This window comes from Poeciliopsis prolifica, unplaced genomic scaffold, assembly GCF_027474105.1.
Source record: "Poeciliopsis prolifica strain line A6 unplaced genomic scaffold, Auburn_PproV2 SCAFFOLD002, whole genome shotgun sequence".
Lineage (NCBI taxonomy): Eukaryota > Metazoa > Chordata > Actinopteri > Cyprinodontiformes > Poeciliidae > Poeciliopsis > Poeciliopsis prolifica.
In genome coordinates this window covers 8,817,900-8,840,698 of record NW_026562377.1, presented here as the reverse complement: position 1 = coordinate 8,840,698, position 22,799 = coordinate 8,817,900, and the positions used below count along the sequence as shown (strand labels likewise).

Below are 22,799 nucleotides of genomic sequence, written 5' to 3'. Positions count from 1 at the left end.
ATTTCCAGCGCACAATCTCTCCCCTAAGGCCACAGTCAGGATGAGTCAGGATCACCGGAGCTGGAACGCAAACAGCGCGTTGTTTGGCTTCACCGCGACACTTTCCACAAAGAGGGGGGGTGGGGGTGGTGGTAACGGAATCGAATGTAACATGCATTTTCTTCTTCTAACTCCCCAATAAAACGCGTATTGTGTGCATAAAAGTGCTCTAATGATGCCGAAAAGCGCATTTTTTCCCCGTTCCCAAACAAACGTCCTTGTGATTGATGCGGCTCTCCTGAGGCAGGAAGGGAAACCCAGGCACTCCGGGCGAATCGTTTTTCATCCTGAGGACAAGACAGGGGGGTGATGGAGGTCAGTGGAGAGGATGTCAACAATGCACTTTAGGAAAGGACGGTGAGAAGCCTGTCACTGCCTTATCTTAAAGCACCTTCTCTGGACTCGTGTTGTTTTGTCGACGCGGCTTTGCAGGCCTGCAGCGCAGAAACCCCCCTGAAGCCTTCCAGAGGAGCAGGGACCCATGCTGCTGCCAAGCCGCTTTCCAAACGCGCGTTGTTACGTCCATAAGGATTTATTAAGACATTAACGAGCCGTGTTGAGTTGGAAGTGTCACTTAAAAAAAAAAAAGAAAGAAAAAAAAAAAACGTGGACCACTTATTTCAAGGCGTCAGGCGTGCATAGGTGTCTTTCAATGGCTTCAATTGCGTGTCCGTCGAATTCAGAGCTGAGTTTAAGGATCAGCGCGCAAAACCACAATTAGATAAAGGTTCTCTGCAGAGAAACCAAACAACACATTTATTTAAGTTCTTGCAGATTTTAGGATCTATCAGGAAGTAAAGCTGTAGAAATAAAAGTTACTTTTCCGAGAAGTGTTTTTGTAATTTTAAAAGTAACACAAACTTCAGAAATCTTTTTTTTTAAACTGCAATAAGAAGCCCAACATTAATAGCTAAGAACCTAATTATTGATGCAATTTCTGCGCGTTTAATGTCCAAATATAGATCAAAAATAAAATGATTTTTTTTAATGGAAAATATTTGTAAAGCTTTTAAATTAGACCTAAAATCCTGCTAATGTCTCAGTTTAAAAACATGTGGACCGCATGTAAACATATATGCGGTCGATCTTAAACGCGTAATTGCGCGTCTGCTTGCAGACTCAGGTGTGTTCTGAAACCAGCAGTCTGAGTCTCTGGGAAGCAGAGGCAAATATGCAGCAGCAGAAGCAGCACTTCTGCATTTGATTCTGCAGGATTGTCACAAAAACAAAGTTAATTCTGTTGGATTTCTTGACACTGTGAAGAAGTCCCACTGAGAGCAAACTTCGATCTGCTTCATATCGGACCAGCTTAATACCTCAGAGGAGTGGGCTCTAAAAGGTTCAATGGTCTTTTGTTTTACGTCTCAGTGTTTTGCTTTTTTTTTTTTTTAAGTCAAACGTCGCGTTTGGCCATTTAGAGGAGATTTCAAACGGATTTAATTCGGTTTTTATCTGAATTTGGAGTAAAATAATTTGAGTTTGGTGCATTAATTAAACACTTCAATTATCACGCGCGTGTAATAGTGCATTTCACACCATGTACAAAAAAAAAAAGACAAAAAACATTAACTCTTTAGAGCATTGCAAGTGAAAATAAAATTACAGCTTATTGCAGATAATCGCTGCATAGTTTATCTATCAGTACAGCACTGGAAGTAAACAAAAGTTCAATCTGCGCATGTGTACCTGAAAGCTGATGTTTGAGGGGGGTACGAGGGGAGGGGAGATCTATTTGCACGCAGTTTTACCGCTCAGACTTTTCCTTAAAGGCTTCCATCTTCGAAAACTCCGAAGAAATTAAATTCCTTTAATCTTCTAAAACTTTCATTCAGCTGTCTGGACGCTTTCATTTGTTCCTCCTCCAGCTCCAAAGCGCAGTCAGCTGCCGTTCCTTTGTGCGCCAACAGTAGAGCTGATCACAGGACTTGGCTTTAATTGTTGTTGAGGGATACATGGTGCACCTGTGTGAGGCCACTCGCTGTGTGCGTGTGCGCGCGGAGGTTACAGGGGCCCAAAGCAACGCCAGGGCCACATCTGTTTCTTATTCGGGCTTCGCACAGACGCAGCGACGTCCTGGACGATCACAGGGAGAACTTGAGACGTGTTGAAGGTGTTGTCCCGCAAACAGACAGAGGGGGGTTTGTGAGGTGGTCCCTTTTCTGCTCGGAGCCGCTCTCTGACGCCCTCAGGGCTCGACTGCATGCCAAACCTTCCTCCAGCTGAACTGTAGGCAGCAGTGTGGAGAAAAGAAACAGCGTTTAATCGAGTGAAAGGGGCAGATTTTCGAAATTATTCGCCGCATTTCGCTTCGAAACAATTTAGTATTTTTAAAGCCACTTATTTTCAATTAATTGTTTTACTAGATAATTTGACCTGCAGGTAAATTTATTCAGAGATCTAAAGAAAAAAAAAAAAGCATAAAAACAAAGTGAAAAGCAGCGCATTTTCAACTTTGAAAATTAAATATTTTCTAAAATTAGCTCCTTGAGCCACTTTAATAAAAAAATTAAAATACAAGTAAAAAAAAAAAAAACAACCCGCAAATAGCTTCCCTATTATTGGTTAGTAGAAAGGTTCTTCTAGTCCTTAATGTTACAAAAAGAGGCTCACATTTGTTAGCGATAACTTCAACTCATGACAGTATATATATTTGAAGAGGTCAGATTGTGGAATCTATCCGCAACTTCGTCAGTTCAGAATTCGTGCAAATATGCCACAATCCCAGCTGATAGAACCAGGACCAGGGGCCCTAAAGGTGAGGACAGAGAACCGCCTGAGAGCGGAACTCAGGCAAAGACGCGCTTTCTTCCTAATGAGAGCGCAGGGGAAAAAAGAGGAAAACCTGGAAGATCAGAGGAAGCAGAGATGACATAAAGGAAGTGTTTGCAGAACCGGAAGACAAGAAATAAATAATTACAGTTTCATTTCTTATATTTCCATTCAGTAAACAAAAATGACAGAAAAACACAAATGCAGATAATTTCCCATATATTTTATTACCCTCCACATAGCCCTTTGTCATAATTAAGTAAAAAAACAAAAACAAAAAACAACCAAGCAAATAAACAAAAAAAAAAATGTTAAAAGAATGGCACCCACTGAAGCAAAAAATCTCAATAATATGAGGTAAAAATAATATTGTACTTGATTCGTTCTTATTTTTTTTTTGGTCATCTTTTAAAAAAGGGATCAAATAAACCTTTAAACTAACTACACCACAAAGGGAACAGACACATAAATAAAATCTTAAAATTTTCCTTCCACATAAAACCCTGATAGATAGAATTTATCTATCAGGGTAATAGAACCTGACACAGTACCAGAAAACAGAAAGGCAACACCCGGTTCTTGATCAGAAAACAAAAGAACAACAGTAACTTCATTTACAGATGAAGAGGTAAAAAATGGCTCTGTGGCTGTTTGATTCAGCGTCGAGCCATGGAGTGCTAAAACATCTCCATCCTGTCCTGTTTTCAGGCATTTGGATTATTCCTCATGAGTTCGATGTCAGACTCCAGCATCTCCTTCACCAGCTCCTGCAGAGAAATAGTTTATGAGCCAAAGGGAAACAAATCTCTTCAGAAATATTTGTATTTGTTTGACTGGAGCGGGTTTGATTCCGGGGCCTGAAACGAACAAGGATCCCAACTCTGTGTGACAAGCAATGAGGAGGATCGTTTAGTTTAACAACATGTAGCAGCAGGTATGCTTAAAAAGAGCAGCAGCTGAGAAATGCTTACAGAGTCCTCTGAACTTTTTAAAAAAGTTGATAAGACAGAAAACAAAAAAAAACAACTCTTTAGTGTTATTTTAGCTGAAGCCAATTTATTCTTGCATAATTATTTTTGTTCTTGAGCATAATTTGTGATCAGCTGAAAACAATTATATGTCTTTACTGTGTTCTTTGAACAAAATTGCCTCTTCAAATAAGCAAAACTAAACTTTGGTTAGAGTGAGATGAAATTTTAAAGTTTTTATGAAGAGAAAGGAAAACATATTAAATACTGTACTTTTTGCCTATAAAGGGGAGTTTAGCTGAGACAATGAAATAGATGAAAACTATTTTACTGTAATTATAGTTTCTTATACAATTTTGCACATTTTGGACACCAGATGAATAAAAACATTGAGTTTCAGAGTATTTATTTTCTGAGATACCAGTACCATTTTACTAGATTAGCTACAACTATAAAACATTTATGCTATTGGCTTTAAAATAAATGTGTTTGTTAATCCTTTTCAGGCCTCTTATTGCCTGTTTGAGTAAACCAAATAGTCTGTGGATTCAGTATAAGCAATTTTACATTTATTGAATTCTCAGCAACTCAAAGAAAATCTAGCTGCTAACTAAACTCTGTTCTGAACATGGTAGTGAAATATATATATTTTTAATTTTCTGTCCATAAACATTTATTAAACCTTTTCTTTGATATCTATAATTGTGTTTTCATTAAGTGTTGCATTTGTGTGAAGCAAACGATTTTGACGCACCTCAAAAGTAACTCGCGGTTTCCAGCCCATCTTCTGATACGCCTTGGTGCTGTCGCCTTGCAGGAAGTCCTGAAAGAAAGGAAAGAGAATAAGGGAAGAGGAGAAAGGAAGGGAAAGAGAACGAGGGAGAAAGAAAAACAAATCATGTGTCATGTCTGATCTGATGGCTGGGAGCAAGCAGGGGAATCCTGCTGACATAAAGACGCAGTGAATCCAGCTTCAAAACTTCCAACGGGACAAATAAGCTGGATGGTAATGATTTGTTTTGCCACTTTTTTTTTTTTTTTACTTTTTATGTTTTCCTTCCACATTCATACACACGTTAACACAGACACACACTATCTCCTCTCGTGGGGGGAGAAGCAGGTCACGGAGTCTCGCTGGCCATCAATCCCCCCTCCCGGCTCCCACCTCGGATCTGTCCAGACGGCCCTCGTCGGTGCCAAAGCATGATGAATTGTGGGACTCTGGTGGTGTAACCCCCAGCCCAGGACCCCCCACTCACCCCCTCCTTGAACCCCTAACTCATTTCCCCCCCTGTTGTGTTTTGCTCTGGGTTCAACATCCAGTTAGACCTTCCTTCAGACCACCAAAGAGTCAGAAAAAGAGCATGGAGGAAAAAAAAAAAAAAAAAACGTTCTTCTGTACGTTGTTTTTAAAGCTCCCCACTTTTCGTCGACTCCCTCTTCAAACTCTCCCTTTTTTCATCCATCACTCCTCACTCATTTATATGAGTGTCAGAAACATTGATGGCTTACAGTTGCTTGACAAGAACAAGGCTCTTTATTTCTATTACTTTATGTTATCTAATTCTCAAGCAAAGTTGTAGACAATGAAACTTTTTGGATATCTAATTAGGTATATTATAACACTGGGATCATATTTTAAAGAAATAATAATTTAGAAAAATAAAATTTACACCCCCCCTCCCCCTACACACACACACACACATATATAGTCACCTTGGACTCTAATGTCAATGTGCTGATATGGCACTTTTAAAAACAGGTTGAAACTGCACCAAGGTTCTGTACGAAGACACACAAAAATGTCTTTGCTCTGGAATAAAATGATGAAAATAAAATAAAATAACATCACAAGAAAAAAGGTTACAGAATTAGACCTCAACTGAATGCCAACAAATAGAAAAAAAGTTTTGAGCGATTTAAAATGACTCAGATTTTGGGCAGATTTAGTCTGAAAAGGAAACTAATTCTAGAGAATAGGAGCAACAACAGAGAAAACCCCATTTCTTTTGCTCTTAAGTCGAGTTCGAGGGACATTTAACAACAACAAATTATTTTATCTCAAACTCAGAGCGTGGTTAAAAAAAAGATAAGAAGGGACTAACCCAATTAAAACTTTAAAATCTATCAGGAACAATTACGGAATGTCAGGAGATGTTTATGTTCATGTTTTTCGTTCTTTTGTTTCTTTGTGTATTACTTCAGTCTCTTTGATCTTAAAACACATTATTTGTAATGAATAAAACTACATAAAGAAAAAAATAATTATAAATTTCACAAAGAAAACCTTTGCAGGAAGAGTTGGGGTTCATAAAACAAGATCCAGAATGTTCAATGTTTTGTGTAAATCTCATGTAAAGATTCAGTCTGAAGGAGGACAAACACTGATCCAAAGCCACTTAGATGAGAAACACATGGTTAATGTGTGGGGATGAATGAGGAAACCAATGATCCTTAAAAAGGATTTAGGGACACAACGCACCTTAATGTTGGAAAGATATTCTGGATTTAAAAGAGCAAGAAGTACTTTTCCAAGTTAAATATTTTCATCATGTTTTTTAAGAGCACTGATAGTTTGGCGGCATATTAATTCATTCAAACTTCTGCACCATCAAGCTGCAGCCAGAAGTCTGCATATTACAATAAGCTGGAGCTATTTTCTGCAAGATCCAATCTCTTCTCAGTACTATCAGCATTTGGAAATTAGTAATCCGTTAAATATCTTCACTGACTTTCAGCTCTGGTTCTGCTTAATTTCTTACACCTGATGACCTATTTACATATTTCATAATTTATAAGTTTCTTAAAACTCATATAAAGGAACTAAACATCATATTGCATGACAACATATTGAGTTATTTGGAAAATTGGTAGAAAAGACAATTAAAAGGTCAAATATCATGTCAAATAAGAAATCTTGACAGAAGTTGAGAATTTAAAACGCTTGAAGCAGGAAGCTGTTCAGCAGTCAGGTGGGTGGGTTTGTGAGTATGAGGCACCCAGTAGTTCAAAACCTCCATGAAGGAGAACGAGGAGAATCCGACAACGTGTACAACCCTCCTGAACAAAAGGTAGAGACACACCAGCAACTCTTACCGCTTCCTTCACCACACTCTGCAGAGTGCAGTGAATTTATTTCTGATGGGGAGATGATTTCTTTTATGTTTCATATATTGTTCAGCACTTTGATGAAATTAAAGCTCAATCCCACTTGCTGGAGTTATCCCTAGGGCCAAAGCTCTACACTCCCTCTTAATTCAGGGAGGTTAAAATTTTTCTGAGGAACGGGACGCTCCTTTAAGAAGTATGATAGATTCACACTCATTTACGTGACCTAATATGCTCATCTCGTATTGTGCAAGCAGTTCTCAAACCCTCAGGCATAGATGCATGTTCAAAAAGAGAAAAGCCAAATCTATTTTCCTGCAAAAAAAAAAAAAAAAAAAAAAAAAAAAAAGAAAAAATCTATTTGAATTGAATTATAATTTTTGAACAAAACATTACCATACAAAATGTATGGTAATGTTCCACTATGTTAACATCGGAAGCAATCAAAATACAGTTTATTTTTTTAGGGCTAAATTTCAGGAGAAGTAATTCGTGTAAATATGTAAATAAGCTTTGAGTTGCGACCTTCAACTAACATCGTAAAAGTGTGACCAAAAACTGAACATTTGAGATTTTTCTTGTTAATCAACCTCTAATTTTCCCACTACATGTTGGACCTTGATAAACCGTCCATTATGTATGAAAAGACCAATTCAGGAGTCGGAGGAGTTCAGTGAACCTAACTTCTCTCTTAGCCTTATGTGTGAAGTTAGTGTCTTGTTTAAACAGGATCAACTTGAGAGTGTAAAGCTCAAAGCTTACTGCGGCAGCTTCAACAGTTTTTACCGTGTGCTTCGCTCTAACTCAGAAAAAAGGTCTTGTGTAAAGAGCATAAAGTGTGAAAAGAGAGCAGCGTCGTTATCTGGCTCTGGACCTCTTAAAAACGTCTTTTCTGGGTGATCTTATTACAGAGGAACGCACACGGCAGCGCTGGCATAGCTCAGCCTTTAAGAGAGCAGGGACCCACATCTCGGAGAGGCTCCGCGGCGCTTAATCACACTCTTCTGATTACACACAAAGGCAAGAACACTAAACACACACAGCGGGAACAAGTACAGGCCGATTCTGACTCTGACGCACTTTGGTTTAAGATTATCCGGCCCAAGCTGAAAACCTGGTTCAGTTCCGGGTGAGCTGCCTTTTTTTAATTTTTATTTTTAACTGCACCCGGTCTAAACACAGCTCAGTACACGAAAGGCCTTTTCCTGCTCAGTCTGTAAGAGCAGGACAAACAGCTCTTTCTCATGTGAGCAGCTATGTACATTACTCACAAGCTTTTTTATTTCTGGCTCTGAAGCCATAACTGGAAACATTTTCAGACTAATTACCTACAGCAATGAGACATAATTTATCATGGACCTGAATGCAATTATAATTGGGTGACTGACTCTATAATTACATTAAATAATCCACTTGCTCCACAATTATATTGATTAGGATTTGTAATGGAGAACATTTTGAAGCTTGGCACGGTCTCGTCACGAACGCCGGTGAGACACTGCAGACACACCTGCTGTTCACATTTATTTGGCATCACGTAAGTCGCATGGCCTGTGACTGCCAAACAAAAGACAAGTTCTTGTTTTTTAGTATCTGTATTATGCAGGGTTGGGACTATTGTGTTAATTAATTACTTAGATTTTAACAAATACATTTTTTAATGCAATTTTTAATGTCATTTTTATTTCAAATATAAATCTGTTGGGCGCTGAAAAAGACTATTGTTGTGTGCAAGTTCTGCAGAAAGGAATCATCTCATCACCAATAATATTCAAACGTAAATTACCATGTCAATGAAAAACGTCAGCTACAACCTAACTGCAGCAAACACAGATGTCTCTAATATTAATTTCAGCATCCATATTTCTGAACAAGTATTTTTCCAAAGAAGTTACATGGATGGCTACAGACTTTGCAGCTAAATTGGTTAAAAAAAATTAATCAAGTCTACATCTACTATTAAGATGTAGAAAACAGAAAAAGCAAAATGCTGAATTCCATGTAAATGTATCACTCTAAACCTAAAAGTAAATTTTGAGATGTTGTGAAGGTGGAAACCAAAAGGACACAGAGTTAGCACACGTTTTGTGACATCACTATGCAATGGCTCTATAGTCAAATAAGTAAAAAAAGTATCCAAAGTCCTGCAGAAAAATTGAGAACAAAACCACTTTAAAACAATGTCAGACTGCTTGGAAGCAATTTTATCAGCAGTTCTTTCAAGACCCAGATTTGACAATCAGATATCTCCCAAAAGTATCAAAAAGTATTTATTCAACTTATGCTGAGGGCAAAACAATCTGTCTGATTTGTGTCATTACTAAAACTGAAACCTCTAGATTAATTACATGAAGTACACAACCTCAACTGGAACTGGAATCCATTCAGCTTTGCTGTTGCTGCATCACACAATGAGCAGAGCAGGACAACTGAACTGCATGGTAGGCCCTAATCCACTATGATCCAACTCAAAATGACCTGACCACAAAACTAACGGAGGAAATTGAGAGGGGTGCTGGAAACATAGAGCAGCACTGCAGCGTCGTGTTGGCTTCTGTCCTGAATGCTGGTGAAATAAGCTAAACTATGTTTGACCCAAATCATGGCAGAACCTTATTTACTGCCAACCAGTGTGCATGATTTCTCTGGTGACAAGGGAGACATTTTTACAACTGAAGAACAGCCAACCAAGGCACTATTTTGATACTGTGACTTTTCCTTTTCTTCATGTTTATGATCACAGATAATGAACAAAGACATTCAAAAGGTCATATGTGGGGTGTTCATAGAATTTGGAGATTGTAGCACTGAAAAAATGTCTTTTGACTTATTTACTATAGTCACATTGGAGCCAAACACCATTATAATCTATTAATTACAGACATATGCTTCTTAAAAATGTATCTTCAACTTCAAGGTGAGGAGAATCCATTCAACCCAGAACAAAATATATAACAAGGCTGCACTGATTCAATTTTCACTTGTGGTTTTTCTTTGAAAACAGTCAGAAACATTACATGTCTGATTGACAGGCCTGTTTGGCTTTTTTCCCAGCTGGGGCTCCCATCAGTATGCTCATCAGGTCTTCTCCTTGAAAACAAATGATTCCAAGTTTCAATGTGAATCTAGAAAGACTACCAGCTATTTATGTGCCACACAAAAGCAATGAGAATAGCGGTAAAATGATTAAAATGGAATTTAATCAATTATAACCTTTCCAATGTAACAAGGTTTTCAGCATAAGGTTTTTTGGGATTTGTATATTTCTTGGATTCAACTGTTACAAAAAAATAAACAAACAAACAAAAAAGAAAAAACAAACATATTAATTAATCTTAAAAGGTTCCTAAGCATGCGTTAGTAGTCACAGCTGCCCTGGGGCAGGCAGACAAAAACAAGGCTGCCGTGCTCCTCCTTTCTGTCTGCCTGAAACGAGGCGCATCACCTGCTGCTGGTGGTGATCCTCTGACCACCACCAGCAGCAGGAAGGGTGGGTGTAGTGTCTTGGTCAAGGACACTGAGACAGAGGTGGGGTCTGATTGGGCAGTCCACCGGTTAGACAACAAACTTCTACCACAATTGTCATCATTGCACCACAGAAGGCTGTTTTCAGCCTTCTGTGGTGCACACTGGTTGTCTCACCAGTCAACCTATTTATTTTGTATTTCACATTGCAAAAACTATTTAATTTCTTTGGAATTTGGCACACATACAAGTTTATTGCAGAAACCAAAAGTCAAAGTAATTGCCTCTTACTGCTTGTTTGATTTTTAAGAAAAAGTAACAAATAGGGAGCTTTCAGTTTTTCAGGTATTTGGTTTTCATGCTTATAAGATACAGGTAAAGTTAAAAGAGAACAACAAATAAAAAACATGAGTTACATAACAAAGAACAACAGAAGCAGCAGCTGTATCCTGTTTTATAGTCCTCATTCCTGTCAGCTGCATTGACAAACCACTGAATTGTCCATCTGAGCTTAGCATCTGTTGAAATCAGACTCCTGTCCTCCAAGTCTGGCTACTTAGCACACAACCACACAATTCTGCATCCAGGAAGTTAACCCTGCATCTGGTGTTTGTCAGCCAGGATGTCTACAGGTGACAGACAGTCTCTTTGACGCAAACCTGCCTACGGAGAGTCGCATGGTGAAAGAAAAGCCGACTCTGAGCTGCTAACGAGGGCATTCTGCCGCCGACTGAACCCTCCTCAAACAGAGCATGTAGCGAATAATTCAACATGAACCACTAACAGATGCGGGCACAATATAATCTTCATATGGATCCAATTTGGAACCAAACCCAACGTTTAGGTGCATCCTGTTTAAAGCTGCCAGCAACTGAAAATATGGAGAATTAATAGTAGCAAAAACTGGAGGACAAAAGCTGAAAATGAGCAGTTAAATGAAAAGGGGCCAAAGTACGGGGGGGATTAATGTGGGAGCATTTTTCCTCATTTAAAAGATTAAATGTCAATAAACCTGTAAGTAATCCTCAAGTAAGACTAAAATTAGGCCAAAGAGTGAGTGTTCATGACTATCAGAACAAAAATAAACACAAATATGCATTTTGTTTTAAAAACATCAGCGTGAACATTCTGCATTGAGTTGCATATTCCCCGGTGCATGATTGGGTTTTCTCTGGGTACCCTGGCTTCATCTCACAGTCCAAACACATTCTTGCTAAATTGTCCTTTTAAATGTGAAATCAATTTTTTTATTTGGCCAAGATTTGTAGAGTTTTCTAAAAATTCGGAAAAAAAATGAGACTCGGTTTTTAAAAGAAGCACAAATTCCGCACACCCCAAAAAATAAGACCAATTTTTATACTCAATAAAAACAAATCTTTTTCATCTCAAGCCGGAGGTATGCATCTTACCCATTTCCCATATCTCTTTGCTTTAAGGTTCCCTGATAAGATCAATTCCAATAAAGAGAAGAAGCCATAAAAAATCCACAGAAATGTGGAGGTGAGAGACAAATGGAGAGCGATCATGGTCCATAAAGCACAGAAGCAGTAAAAAGGCCCTTAGAGCAGGCATTTAACGCAAAGGAATTCTGGTATCACTGCAAGGCCTTTCAATAAATCAGAGCTCACAGAGGCTGACCTCAGAATGTATCGGGGCACACACACAAACATGTCACTTGTGTGAACACACACACATACACACTACAGTAATTACGATTGCACATCCCGATAGGTGGGAAAACGTCCATGAACTGCAGTTATTTTTTCTTCTCACTGCAAGTCTTCCCACTCATGGAGTCAGATCAAAGATTCTGCAGAAAGCGACCTTTTCTTCTGCCTCTCTCTGAGGGCTCCATGCTGGGAGACTGAATGATGTGGTTTTGGAAGTCCAGTGATGTCTCTGGTGTTTGTACAGTAGTGGACATGAGGCTGGAAATACACAGACTTCAAAGGAAATCAGATAAAGAACACTGTGAGAGTCTGAAGCCCATGGTCACTCCGTGTCCCTCTGCAGACACAGATGTTCGAAACAGGCCCACATGTTCCCATCTTTGACCTTGCCTTGATACGGTTGGAAGATCTCAACCCCGATCATGCGATTTTCATAACCACAATGAAAAAAAATAAATCTCTGGCACAAGTAAGGAGGTAAAGGCATAACAAAGAGGAATAGAAAATCAGATGGTACCTCCCACAAGCAAAAACATGGCAGTCAGAGTTTTCTCTGTGCCAACAGGTGTGTGAGCCAATACCTGCGTGTAGGCAGGGACACACTTCCAGCCAACAGAGAGGATCTCATCGTTTTGTGGCTGCTTGAACATACAGTCACAAATCTGTCACTGGTCAATTTCGAACACACCTCCGCCTGCATCGGCTCAACTTATCGCTTCCTTTACGGCACAAAAGGCCCTCAGTTTCAGCTGGAAGGAAGTGAGGACCGAGGGAGACCTGAAACCAGAGACTGATGTGCTAAAGCACAGTAGATTTGTTTTAAATAACATTTAAGAATTTTTTTACGTTTCTACTCTGCTTCATATAAAATCGTAATTAATAAAGATTGAGTGAAATCGTTACCTTAGATCTCCTAAAATATGTAAATGTGCAAAAAGTAGAGGTGGGACTCAATTGAAAATTTTAATCGATTTAATAGCACGGTTTGTATTTATTAATTGCAAGTAAACACATTTTATCAAAAACTATACAAACAAAACAGTTTTTATAGTAAAGCAACATTTTCAATTCAAAAGTCTATTTCACTGCTAAATTATTGAATAGACATGTGAGCTCAACAACAAATATACTTATTATTTTTAAAATGCTATTGCGGTTATTCAACCATAAGAATAATGTAGAGTTAAAAAAAAGAAAAAAGATTTGAATAATAATAGGAATAATGCAGAGTGCTATTATAAGCAGTTGAGCTTTCAGGTGTTCCAGGAACCCCTGATCATTTATTTAATTTCTTTGAATGAAGTATTTATTCATGTTTCATGAATAATACTTTAGTGATGGGGCTGTCTATGCTGCAGCAACATGTTTTGCATTGAGATGGTATTTTAGACTTGAATAGCTTTGGAGACAAGCCGACTTCTTTTTTGCAAAGCTTTTACACAAAACTGCAGCCTTATTTCAATGTCTAATAAAATCAAATTTTCAACCAAAAAATTACCCCAGAGCAAAGGTTTAGGGTTGGGACTTTTGAATGTAAAATTTGGTTTATTTTTTTAACATGTTCAAATCTAGGTAATTTTAATGACGTTATTTTATACTGAAATTGAGTTTATTTATTTAGCGGGAAAATCCTACATAAAAAATCTAATTTGTATGTAAAAACTGTTTACATGAAGCATACGTCACAGATTAAAATGACGAAGCTGCATGAATCACAGCTATTTATTCCTTATATGCAGCAGAATCACATTGGACACTATGCTTCTCTGTGGGCAAGAGGCGGGTCTGTTTCACACCAGACCTACCTTGAGACTTTGTTGCCAGACAAAGTGCATTTTTTGAGTTAAAATCTAAAAAATTTAAACTCAGACAATCAAGGCTTTATGCAGACATACGTCCCACACAGCTCAGCTATATTGTTGTTTTAATTCCAATTGTGGTAAACATTTAATTACTGATCTAAGTGATATGGACAAGGTTAGAAAAAAAGCATTTTTCTTGCAGCCATTTTCTAAGTTATGAAGATCAATGAACATCTGCCTTACCTGAATGGCATATTCTCTTGTCTTTCCTAGTTGTCAAGATTCGTTAAGATGAATGGGCGTTGTAATGTTTATACCCCAGTAAAAGAAGAAGTTGTGAATTATTAAAGGACCTAAGCTCAGAAACTCAGAAAACAACGTACATACAGAACAGCTTTCACAGTTGAACTTTTAGGGGGCCACAAATGTAGTACAAGTGATTTTGTTAAACGCAATTAATGTGTGATGATTTATTTCTTAATGTGTGATGATTTAATTATAATGTAGAATTTTTATTTTAACAAATTTCTGTTTTGACTCAATTGATGTTATTGTGCCCAGAAGGCATTATGAAGCTTATGAAGCTTGGTAAAATAATGTTTACATAAGGCTTAATATGTTTGTTATTTTAAGAAGTTCTTGTTGCCACTATTATCTGATTATATTTTGTTGTCTCTCATCTTAGTTAAATAAACAATTTATCTTTCATACACCGTAAAAGACATTTTTTTTCTAGGTAATCATGTGATCCGTTTGTGTTAATCTAAGCTGAATATATATAAATATAGACACACATGGAGATGATATCAAATATTTACATGCACCACATAAAAATAGAGGAAAAACCCACTGTCTTTAAATCCAGATGTTTTCATACGGTAATTGTTATGCCCAGATGATGCTGTGGTTTTGTAAGCTGTTGATAGGAAAATCTGCAACATCTCAGCGTCACTTGTGGCTTTATTTTAGGTTCACCTATGGCTGTACTTTATGTTAAGGCGATATCTCAAACACAACTATTCCTTGTCTAACATTTTACGAAACAACAACAACAAAACAAAACAAAACAAACAAACAAAAAAAAAACACCCAGATATTAGGGAGAGAGTAGTGGCATCCCAGAGGGCATTATATTGAATTAACAAGTGAAATATATTTTTTAATTACTTAATCTTGATAAGTTGTTGCTTTTTAAAGTTATTTAAGTTTTGCTTAAATATTATGAAAGTAGAGAAGGCCTATCAATCAGTTTGAGTTTGAGTTCAATTTATTTCAAACGATTAGAATTGAGTTTGACTAACCTTTTAAAAATATAGAGTTTACACTACTTTGTTTTACTCTTGTGCTAAATGTTCATGTCAGCACCAGAGAAAATGCAAAAGAGCTTGTGAAGATGCTTGCAAGAGGCTGTTACTATCCAGAGGATCATGTCATGTAGAGAAAAGAAGCTAAAATTTCACTCAGCAAGGATGAAGTCATTACTTCAAAAGCAACATAAAATGCTGATTGGTTAAAAATGTTATCGGCAACAAATATACTTTTTTAAGACAAATGAAGGTGTTTGACCATAATGATTGTGTTACATTTAGAGGGGGAATAAAGAAAGCAAACATGGAAACTCCGTCCTAAATGTCAAGAAAACGGTTAGAAGCTTCATGTGTTGATCTTTTGCTGCAGGAGCGACTGGGGTGCTGCACAAAGTAGTGAAGTAATGACCGTGGACGCCACCAAACCAACTACACGATGAATTTTTTTTATAGCATATTTAGTTGTCTAGATTTTCTATGTCAAGGCCTCGCCTTACTGGCATGGAAAGATTTATAGCCAAATTTGAAAAGGCATGTGCAAAGGCACTGACAAATGTGACTTGGTTACACCAATTTACATAGAAGGAATGGGTCAAAAATCCAACAAACTATTGTCAGAAGCTTGTGGACAGACACCTGAGATGTTTGAAAAAAAAAATCAAATATACCAAACAATAAGAAAATATATGAAAATATTTGAATTTTAAACAAATTGGTAGAGTTTTTAAATTGGTAAAGCTATGACAAATACATAAATGAAAAAAAAGGGTAATACATTACATCCAATAAAGTTGATGCTAAACACAATATAAAGTGCATGAGTTACATGGCAACAGTATTTGTCTTCCATCATTTACACACCATGAAGCCATTCATCACGCAAGTATGTTGAAGTTTAAATATCTTATCTAAACATAGTTGCCATTTAAAATGCTTCGGGATTTCCAGAGGGGTTAAAATACGACCTGACCATTTGACGTCCGGCTCTTTTGGCACCACAAATCGGGGCGTTCATGTCTATCGTTTCATCAAAGCAATAAAGCATGAGCGTAGTAAATGAATAGCGAGGTGCTGGGTCTTTGGGAATTCAAGACAGTTATTAGCCACTCCCAGCTACAAGTCAAAGGGTCAGGTCCAGTGTGTCTCTTTCTATGCATGTGTTTGCGTGTCTGTGTGAGAAAGAGCTGTGAGAGTTACAGCTCAGGTTTCCTTCCCTGGCTCCCCATGCAGCTTGGCCTCCGCACAATGTGTTAAGTGACCTCTAAGGGGTGGCCCTGTCACCCTGATGGGTACGTGCCCTGCTCACATGACCATACTTACACAAAATATGTAAAAGCTGTATAATTAAAACATTCAAGTGAAAGGAAGCAAAGTTGTGAGGTTTTACCTAGACTACTCTCAATAATATTTCAAACTTGTTTTGATACTTTTCTTCTTTAAAAAAAAAAAAAAAAAACATATAGAGGCTGGTAATATTTAATTATGGACCTATTGTCTTCTAAAACCAAAATAAAAAACACAATCAAACCACAAATTAAAATGTAAGTTATTTTAATAAGTTTTCTTTTAAATACATTATTTCATTCTTTTTGGACAATTTTAGCAATTTTTTGGCAACATATTTTTTTTTTGTAAAGTCTGAAGACTGTAAGGTTAGGATACAACTGGAAAGATGGCACAAGGTCAATCCAGAAATGATCACACTGAACGTGCAAAACAGGAATTAAAATAATTTTGTCTTCAAAAATGTTTTTATTCGTGCGCATTATGCAGCATCAAAACCCTTCTCCACGAAAACAAAACAAAACAAAAAAAAAACTTTTTGATTGCAACACAATCCTATGTGAGGGTGGACAGAAAATGGAAATGAGAAGAAGAAACAAATATTGTGCAATATTTTCATCAGACCTGATTCTCCACAGGAAATCAGTACAGACAAACTTTGATGTTAAGAAGCCAAAACTCAGGCTCACAAACTCTCGCTCCCTGTCTGTCTCTCCTCTGGCTCGGCTGTGTTGACTGCTCTCCATCAGTGCTCATTAAAATTCCAGGGGTAGCCGTGTGATAAATATTTACGCGGCTGAGGACACACTCCTCACACACTCCAAACACACTAGAGTGGCTGGATCTGACTGCCGATAGTGTTAAGTGCCCAGAGGCTCTGGCGGAGAGAAATCCCGCCGCCTGTCGCGTGGTTGTGTATGCGAGGCGTTTACTGTCAAGATAACTAGAGGGAGGGCAAAGATTTATGAGCATTAACAGAGGCCGAAATGTGTTTCTGTCTCCGTGTGAAGTTTATGGAAATGAAAAAGGAAAACGCAACACGTTTGCACATCTGGATCTGAATGCATTTTGCAGACACACACACACACACAATATAACCACAGTGAAGCTGGACTCCTCACTACTGTTCCACAAAGCTGTTGCTGACTCCCGCTATACTCCCCTGTATTCTATTATTCCCGTGGACGGGAAACGGATCATAATTCCTGGAGTCAGCAGAAAGCTGCAGACTGAGAGATGGAGTGAGGCAGGGAAACGGAGCGGGCACACGGGACGGGTGGGAGGGGGCAGAGAGAGTGGCAGGGGGGCTCAGGTGAATGTTCATTTCCACCGAGGTCAATCTGAAACTGCGCAGTTAAGTAATTTCCAGTGAAAAGTGAAATGTGGGTTTAGTCTGTTTGTCCAATTGGATAATAAAACTTGTCTGAAGCAGTCCTTTGTGCACCAAGGCATGTGTGTGAGAGTGTGTTGTGGGCGTTCTGCAAAACCTCTGGGTGTTTCGTATTTTAGAAGACATCAAAGGCCAACTTAGCCTTCCTTCCATAAACAGGTTTTAAACAACATTCTTTACAATCACACCAAAAACGGTAGAGAGAGACAGAGAGAGAGAGAGGAAACTGTCATGTCTTATCTTAATTGTTGTGTAATCTTAGTGAAAACATTAAGGGAATCTGTCTAGGCTTTAACACCTGGGCACACTGTTCTCATACAGATAAATATTGATAAAGCGTGTCATATATAAAACTGTGCCAATATCCTTTAGAAAGATTTGCCATCAAAATGAGTAAATTTCTTAAGTGGAATAATGAATGTGGCAGAGGACGCATCATTAATGGTATTCTTATGGACCTTAAATTTCTTTCCTTTAGTTTCATGTATGTTTTTTTATTATTAGAAACATCAGGCTGCATGGTGAAACAGTCGCACTATGGCAAAAAGGCCCAAAGTTCAAATTGTGGTCTTTCTGCAAAGAGTTTGAATGATCTCCCTATGGAAGAGGATACTCTGGGTTCATCCAACAGTCCAAAAAGCTGACTCTTTGGTTAACTGGTCTCTATAAATTGCCCTGTTTGTCGCATGATGGAATGATGACCCCCCACTCTGCAAGGATAAGCTCATACAGACAATGAATGGCTGCATGTGCAAAGAAAGAGTAAGATGGCAGTTTGAATGGTTTGATAGGATTTTCAGTGAATTGGGACTTGTCATCCAAAAAACATGTGTAGTTACAGGATTAAAAATCAGTTTAAAAATTCACCAAAGATCTGATTCAGGGTGTACCCTAAACCTCATCCTTCAGTTGATCATAAATGATCAACTGAAGGACAACATGAGGAAAAATCTACTGTGCTGTTCAGAGTCCCAACTGTGCAAAAGTTAGAACTTTCTAAAATACCAAACATGGCTAAAGAGAATGTGCCCATTGTATCTGTGATATGGTGACAGTAACAAAATAACTAATCAGTTGGAAATTTATATTAAACAGCATCACGTCATGCATATCCTGGAAAATTACAGAACTCAACAAACTGCATCTAGAGTGAAAAGAACAAAAAAGGAAGAAACTCTCAGTGTCAATTACTTTTGCTCGTTCCTGCACTTATCACCTCTTGCAGCCTGCAGGATTGCCCCTCTCACTGCTTTTAGGAGTAGAGAATGATAAAATGTTGCTTCAAGGATTTTCTTGAATGCAAACAAAATGGTGATGCTGCCATTCATAAATTGGTTTTTCAAACAGACCACATCATAATCCAAGCTATTTTTCATTTTGTAAGGTGTTTGTACAGCACCATTCTACTACCCTGAGTGTCTTTGGTGGTAAAACAAAGTAAAAATGAATTGATATACAAGTCATTCACAAGCATTTGTGCAAAGAACCGAAGCATTTTCACCTTTTCAAAAACAAATTGCACAAAGCCAATCTGTTTGTAGAATCATAATCTTGTTTAGTTGTTTAAGACTTAAAAACTGTGACTATCTCAAGTGATTTTGTCTGATAAGAGTAATTTGAAGTATTATGCAAATAACACTTTGACCAAGACTAGTCTCAGAAACTAAAAAGAAAGTTGCAAAACTTAAAGCTGATTGTATAAGTGCAGACTCCATTAATCTAAAACTATGTTAACAATTCTTTTGATTCAATTTCCATATTTCAGTCTTCTTTGGTAAGAGTCTAACTGCATACCACATCTGACCTAGAAATATTTGTAGACTCTGCCTTATCAAAGTTCCTTCAGTTTGAGGATTGTTTTGATGATGCTAAGTGTTGCTTTTGGCCAAACTGAACATGTGGTCCAAGAATTAAAGTTTGGTTTCATCACACTATACTTTGTTCTCTTGAAAGGTACAGAAGAGCGTAAATGAGCAAACCTTAGAAAAATCTCACCATGACAGCTGAACTGGTTTTCAGCATCAGCATATCAAAACCTGATTGTGACATAGACTGTTCCATCTAAAGGCTTGAAATGAATAAAAAAATGTATATTTTGCAACCATTTATACATTCTTTAAATTGCTTAAATGTCTCCCGTCATAGATTTTTGGACATTAAGTTGAATAATACATTAAAGATGAGAAGTAATGGATAAAACAAATAGGATTGTTACTGTCAGAATTTTTACGTCTTTAAAACTAGGCATTGTAACAGAGATATTTGCACTTTGAGTTCCGAATTTCTCTGATTTTTTTAACCACTTTGAGTTCACTCATTTCAGGTTATTCTTACAAGCGAAGTGGATTTAAACAGCTGTCATATTGATACATAAACTGAAAGTAAGTAAAACAAATGAAGTGAAAACCAGTAAATGTAGGAAGGTTTTGATCCACAATATTTTCACTCTATCTCCTTCTAAACCCGGCTTAGAAGGAGATAGACATAGAGGAGAGGGACCAGCAGTGATGCTGGTGTTGGAGGGCAAACAGTGGACTCTGTAAGCTACATCTCATCCAGTGGAGTTTCCTCTAGAAGCAACATTCCTTGTCTTATCAGCCCAAATAATCAGCCGTTTTCATCGTGCCCAAACAGGGAGAGGAGCCAAAGCTGAGAAAGAGAGTGTGAAGTGTCTCCTTTACTTGCTCTCTAGCTCTCAGCTCCCCCTGTCTGTTGGCTGGTGATGGGATGATAAGATGAAGAAGAAAAGAGCAAATTTTCTGCCACTCAAAGGAAGCGATTGCTTCAACCAGCATACTGAGCAAGCTCCAAAATCCAAGAAGGAATGCAAGTAGTGACGAGTGACACACAGGAAGAAGACTAAAACTGTTTTGATCTAGAACTTGCTAAATCTGACAGTGTGTGTCTTCTACCACATGGGGTCTCGCGGTGTCAGAGGCAGAAATCAAGTACTTTCAAGTCATTATATACATGTGTATGTATTCTCTGCATGTGTATTCTTTACATTAACTTTTTTAAGTGATGCTCTCTACTTTCTTGCTTTTATAGGTGTTTGAAAACGGTATCAATGCACTTTAAAAAGATACTATAAAACTTTACTTATTTGATTTGAGCTAAAATTGTGTAACAAATGCAATGTTTTTTTTTCACAAAATTATTTTTCACATTTATAGTATATAGTGGAAATAGTACCCAAATTAACTAAAATTTACTGTTTACATAATCTTGTTTGCAGGATTTTGATAATTCTGAATATTTACATCAAATATTGCACAATCAGTAATATGTTCTGTCTTATTAAATAAATAAATTCAGTTCAATAACATAAAGGAACTTGTTTATTTTTTCTTAATAATTGCAGAATAATGTAAGAAAATAAAACATAATTTGATAGAAAAAGCCACAAAAAGTCCAATATTAAGTTTACCGTAAACCAGAAGGACACAGGAAACATGGGAGAAATTTAACATTCAAAAACTGTTACAGACTTTTTGGCTGTCATGCAAAGCTAAGTGTGGAGTAAAACTATACAATACACTGAATCTAAAATTCTTAGGTGGTGGCAGCATTATACCGTGGGAGGGCTCTTTTAAGCAGCGACATTCAGATAAAACTCTGTAACCAGACCTGCAGTTGGTGGTAGATGGTTTCTATAAAGCATTGGCACCAGTCAGCTGTATGCATATGCAAGTCACTTTCCAAAACCTTCTTTGTGATAGAATATTGAAAACTATGTAACATTTTCCTTCCATTTTGCCCCATTTTGGTCTGATAACATAAAGTTACTATGAAATATACAGAACTGTGTGGTTGCAAATAGAGAAATGTGAAAATGTTTATATTTACAGGATTTGGACTTTCAACTAATTGTTAAAAGGATTATTCTTATAATTAAAACAACCTGACAATTTTTTCATCTTTAATGAAAAAATCTAATTCAGAGTTTAAAATACACCATCATTGTGGAAAACTATCACTATTCTATAACCTAATTTTTATTAACTGAATGTGTATAAACTAAAAACTATTCCCTGAATTTATTTAGCTGATATTTTGACATAAAACTGTAGTTTCTCCATTTTGAAAGCAAACAGTCCAGTGGGAAGCATAGCTAATCAGCACTCTGGGTGGAACCAACACAACTCTCAGGCTGTTGTGAAACTCAGAGTGCATCATTCTCCAGTGACCAGTCACCCTGAACGATGCTCAGTTCACTTGTTGCATCCAGAACTATTAAAAACCTACAGAAATTTTCCAGATGAGTTTGTCGCTGCAGGGCTATTCAAAGTATTTCCAAAGTTTCATAGTTCTTGTGATCAAACATATGAATATGAAAGATCTTGCTCAACGTGGACATACATTTTAATGTTTTTCAGGGTTTTTTTTCAATCAACTGCAGCAGCAGAAAGAGTCCTCTCTGGGTGCCTTAAAACTGGATAAAAATGCTGCTAGACTCCCCACATCCTATTAGAACTTGATTGTCTCAATTTGTGGAACTTTTGTATACATTTAATTGTTTATTTTGTTAATTAGCTCTATGTCTCTTTATAGTCGCATTTGTCTTCTTCCTTGTGTTCATATTAAGCAAATATTTCCCATATGTATCGTTTTAATTTTTGTGATTTCTGTTCATCTCAACCTTCCTCAGTTAACAGTCAACATTTAACACTAGGCGAAGTTCACCTGCAGTGCATTTGTTTAATTATGTTAAACAAATGGTATGTTTATGGTACCTCCTTGTAAATACCCTCCGCATTTCTTTAGCTTTTTTAACATATTCCTCTGTTTCTCCTGTCATGCTTCCTGCTTGTGGGTTTGAATTCTCTTCTTCTTTTTCTAAGTTTTGAACTTTGTGTTTTACTAAGTTTAGCCTTCTGCAGGACTCTGCCAGCCTGTTGTCTATGTTAGGGTCCTTTCCAAAAACAGCAATCAAATTTGCAGTAATTCGATTGCTGCAAATTTACACAGCATCTTTCAGACTGAAGGCAATCGTGATG

General features: G+C 37.4%; 1 protein-coding gene across 1 annotated transcript in view; it reads right to left on the bottom strand.

The window, feature by feature from the left end:
- Positions 1-3,016: 3,016 nt before the first annotated feature.
- Positions 3,017-22,799, bottom strand: part of gmds (GDP-mannose 4,6-dehydratase) — a 160,723-nt gene continuing 140,940 nt past the window's right edge. Inside the window, exons 10-11 of the mRNA XM_055050555.1 lie at positions 4,531-4,599; positions 3,017-3,575 (exon numbers count right to left, since the gene is read on the bottom strand). Coding sequence (XP_054906530.1) covers positions 3,513-3,575; positions 4,531-4,599 — 132 coding nt within the window. The 3' untranslated portion in view covers positions 3,017-3,512. The remainder of the gene's footprint in view (positions 3,576-4,530; positions 4,600-22,799) is intronic.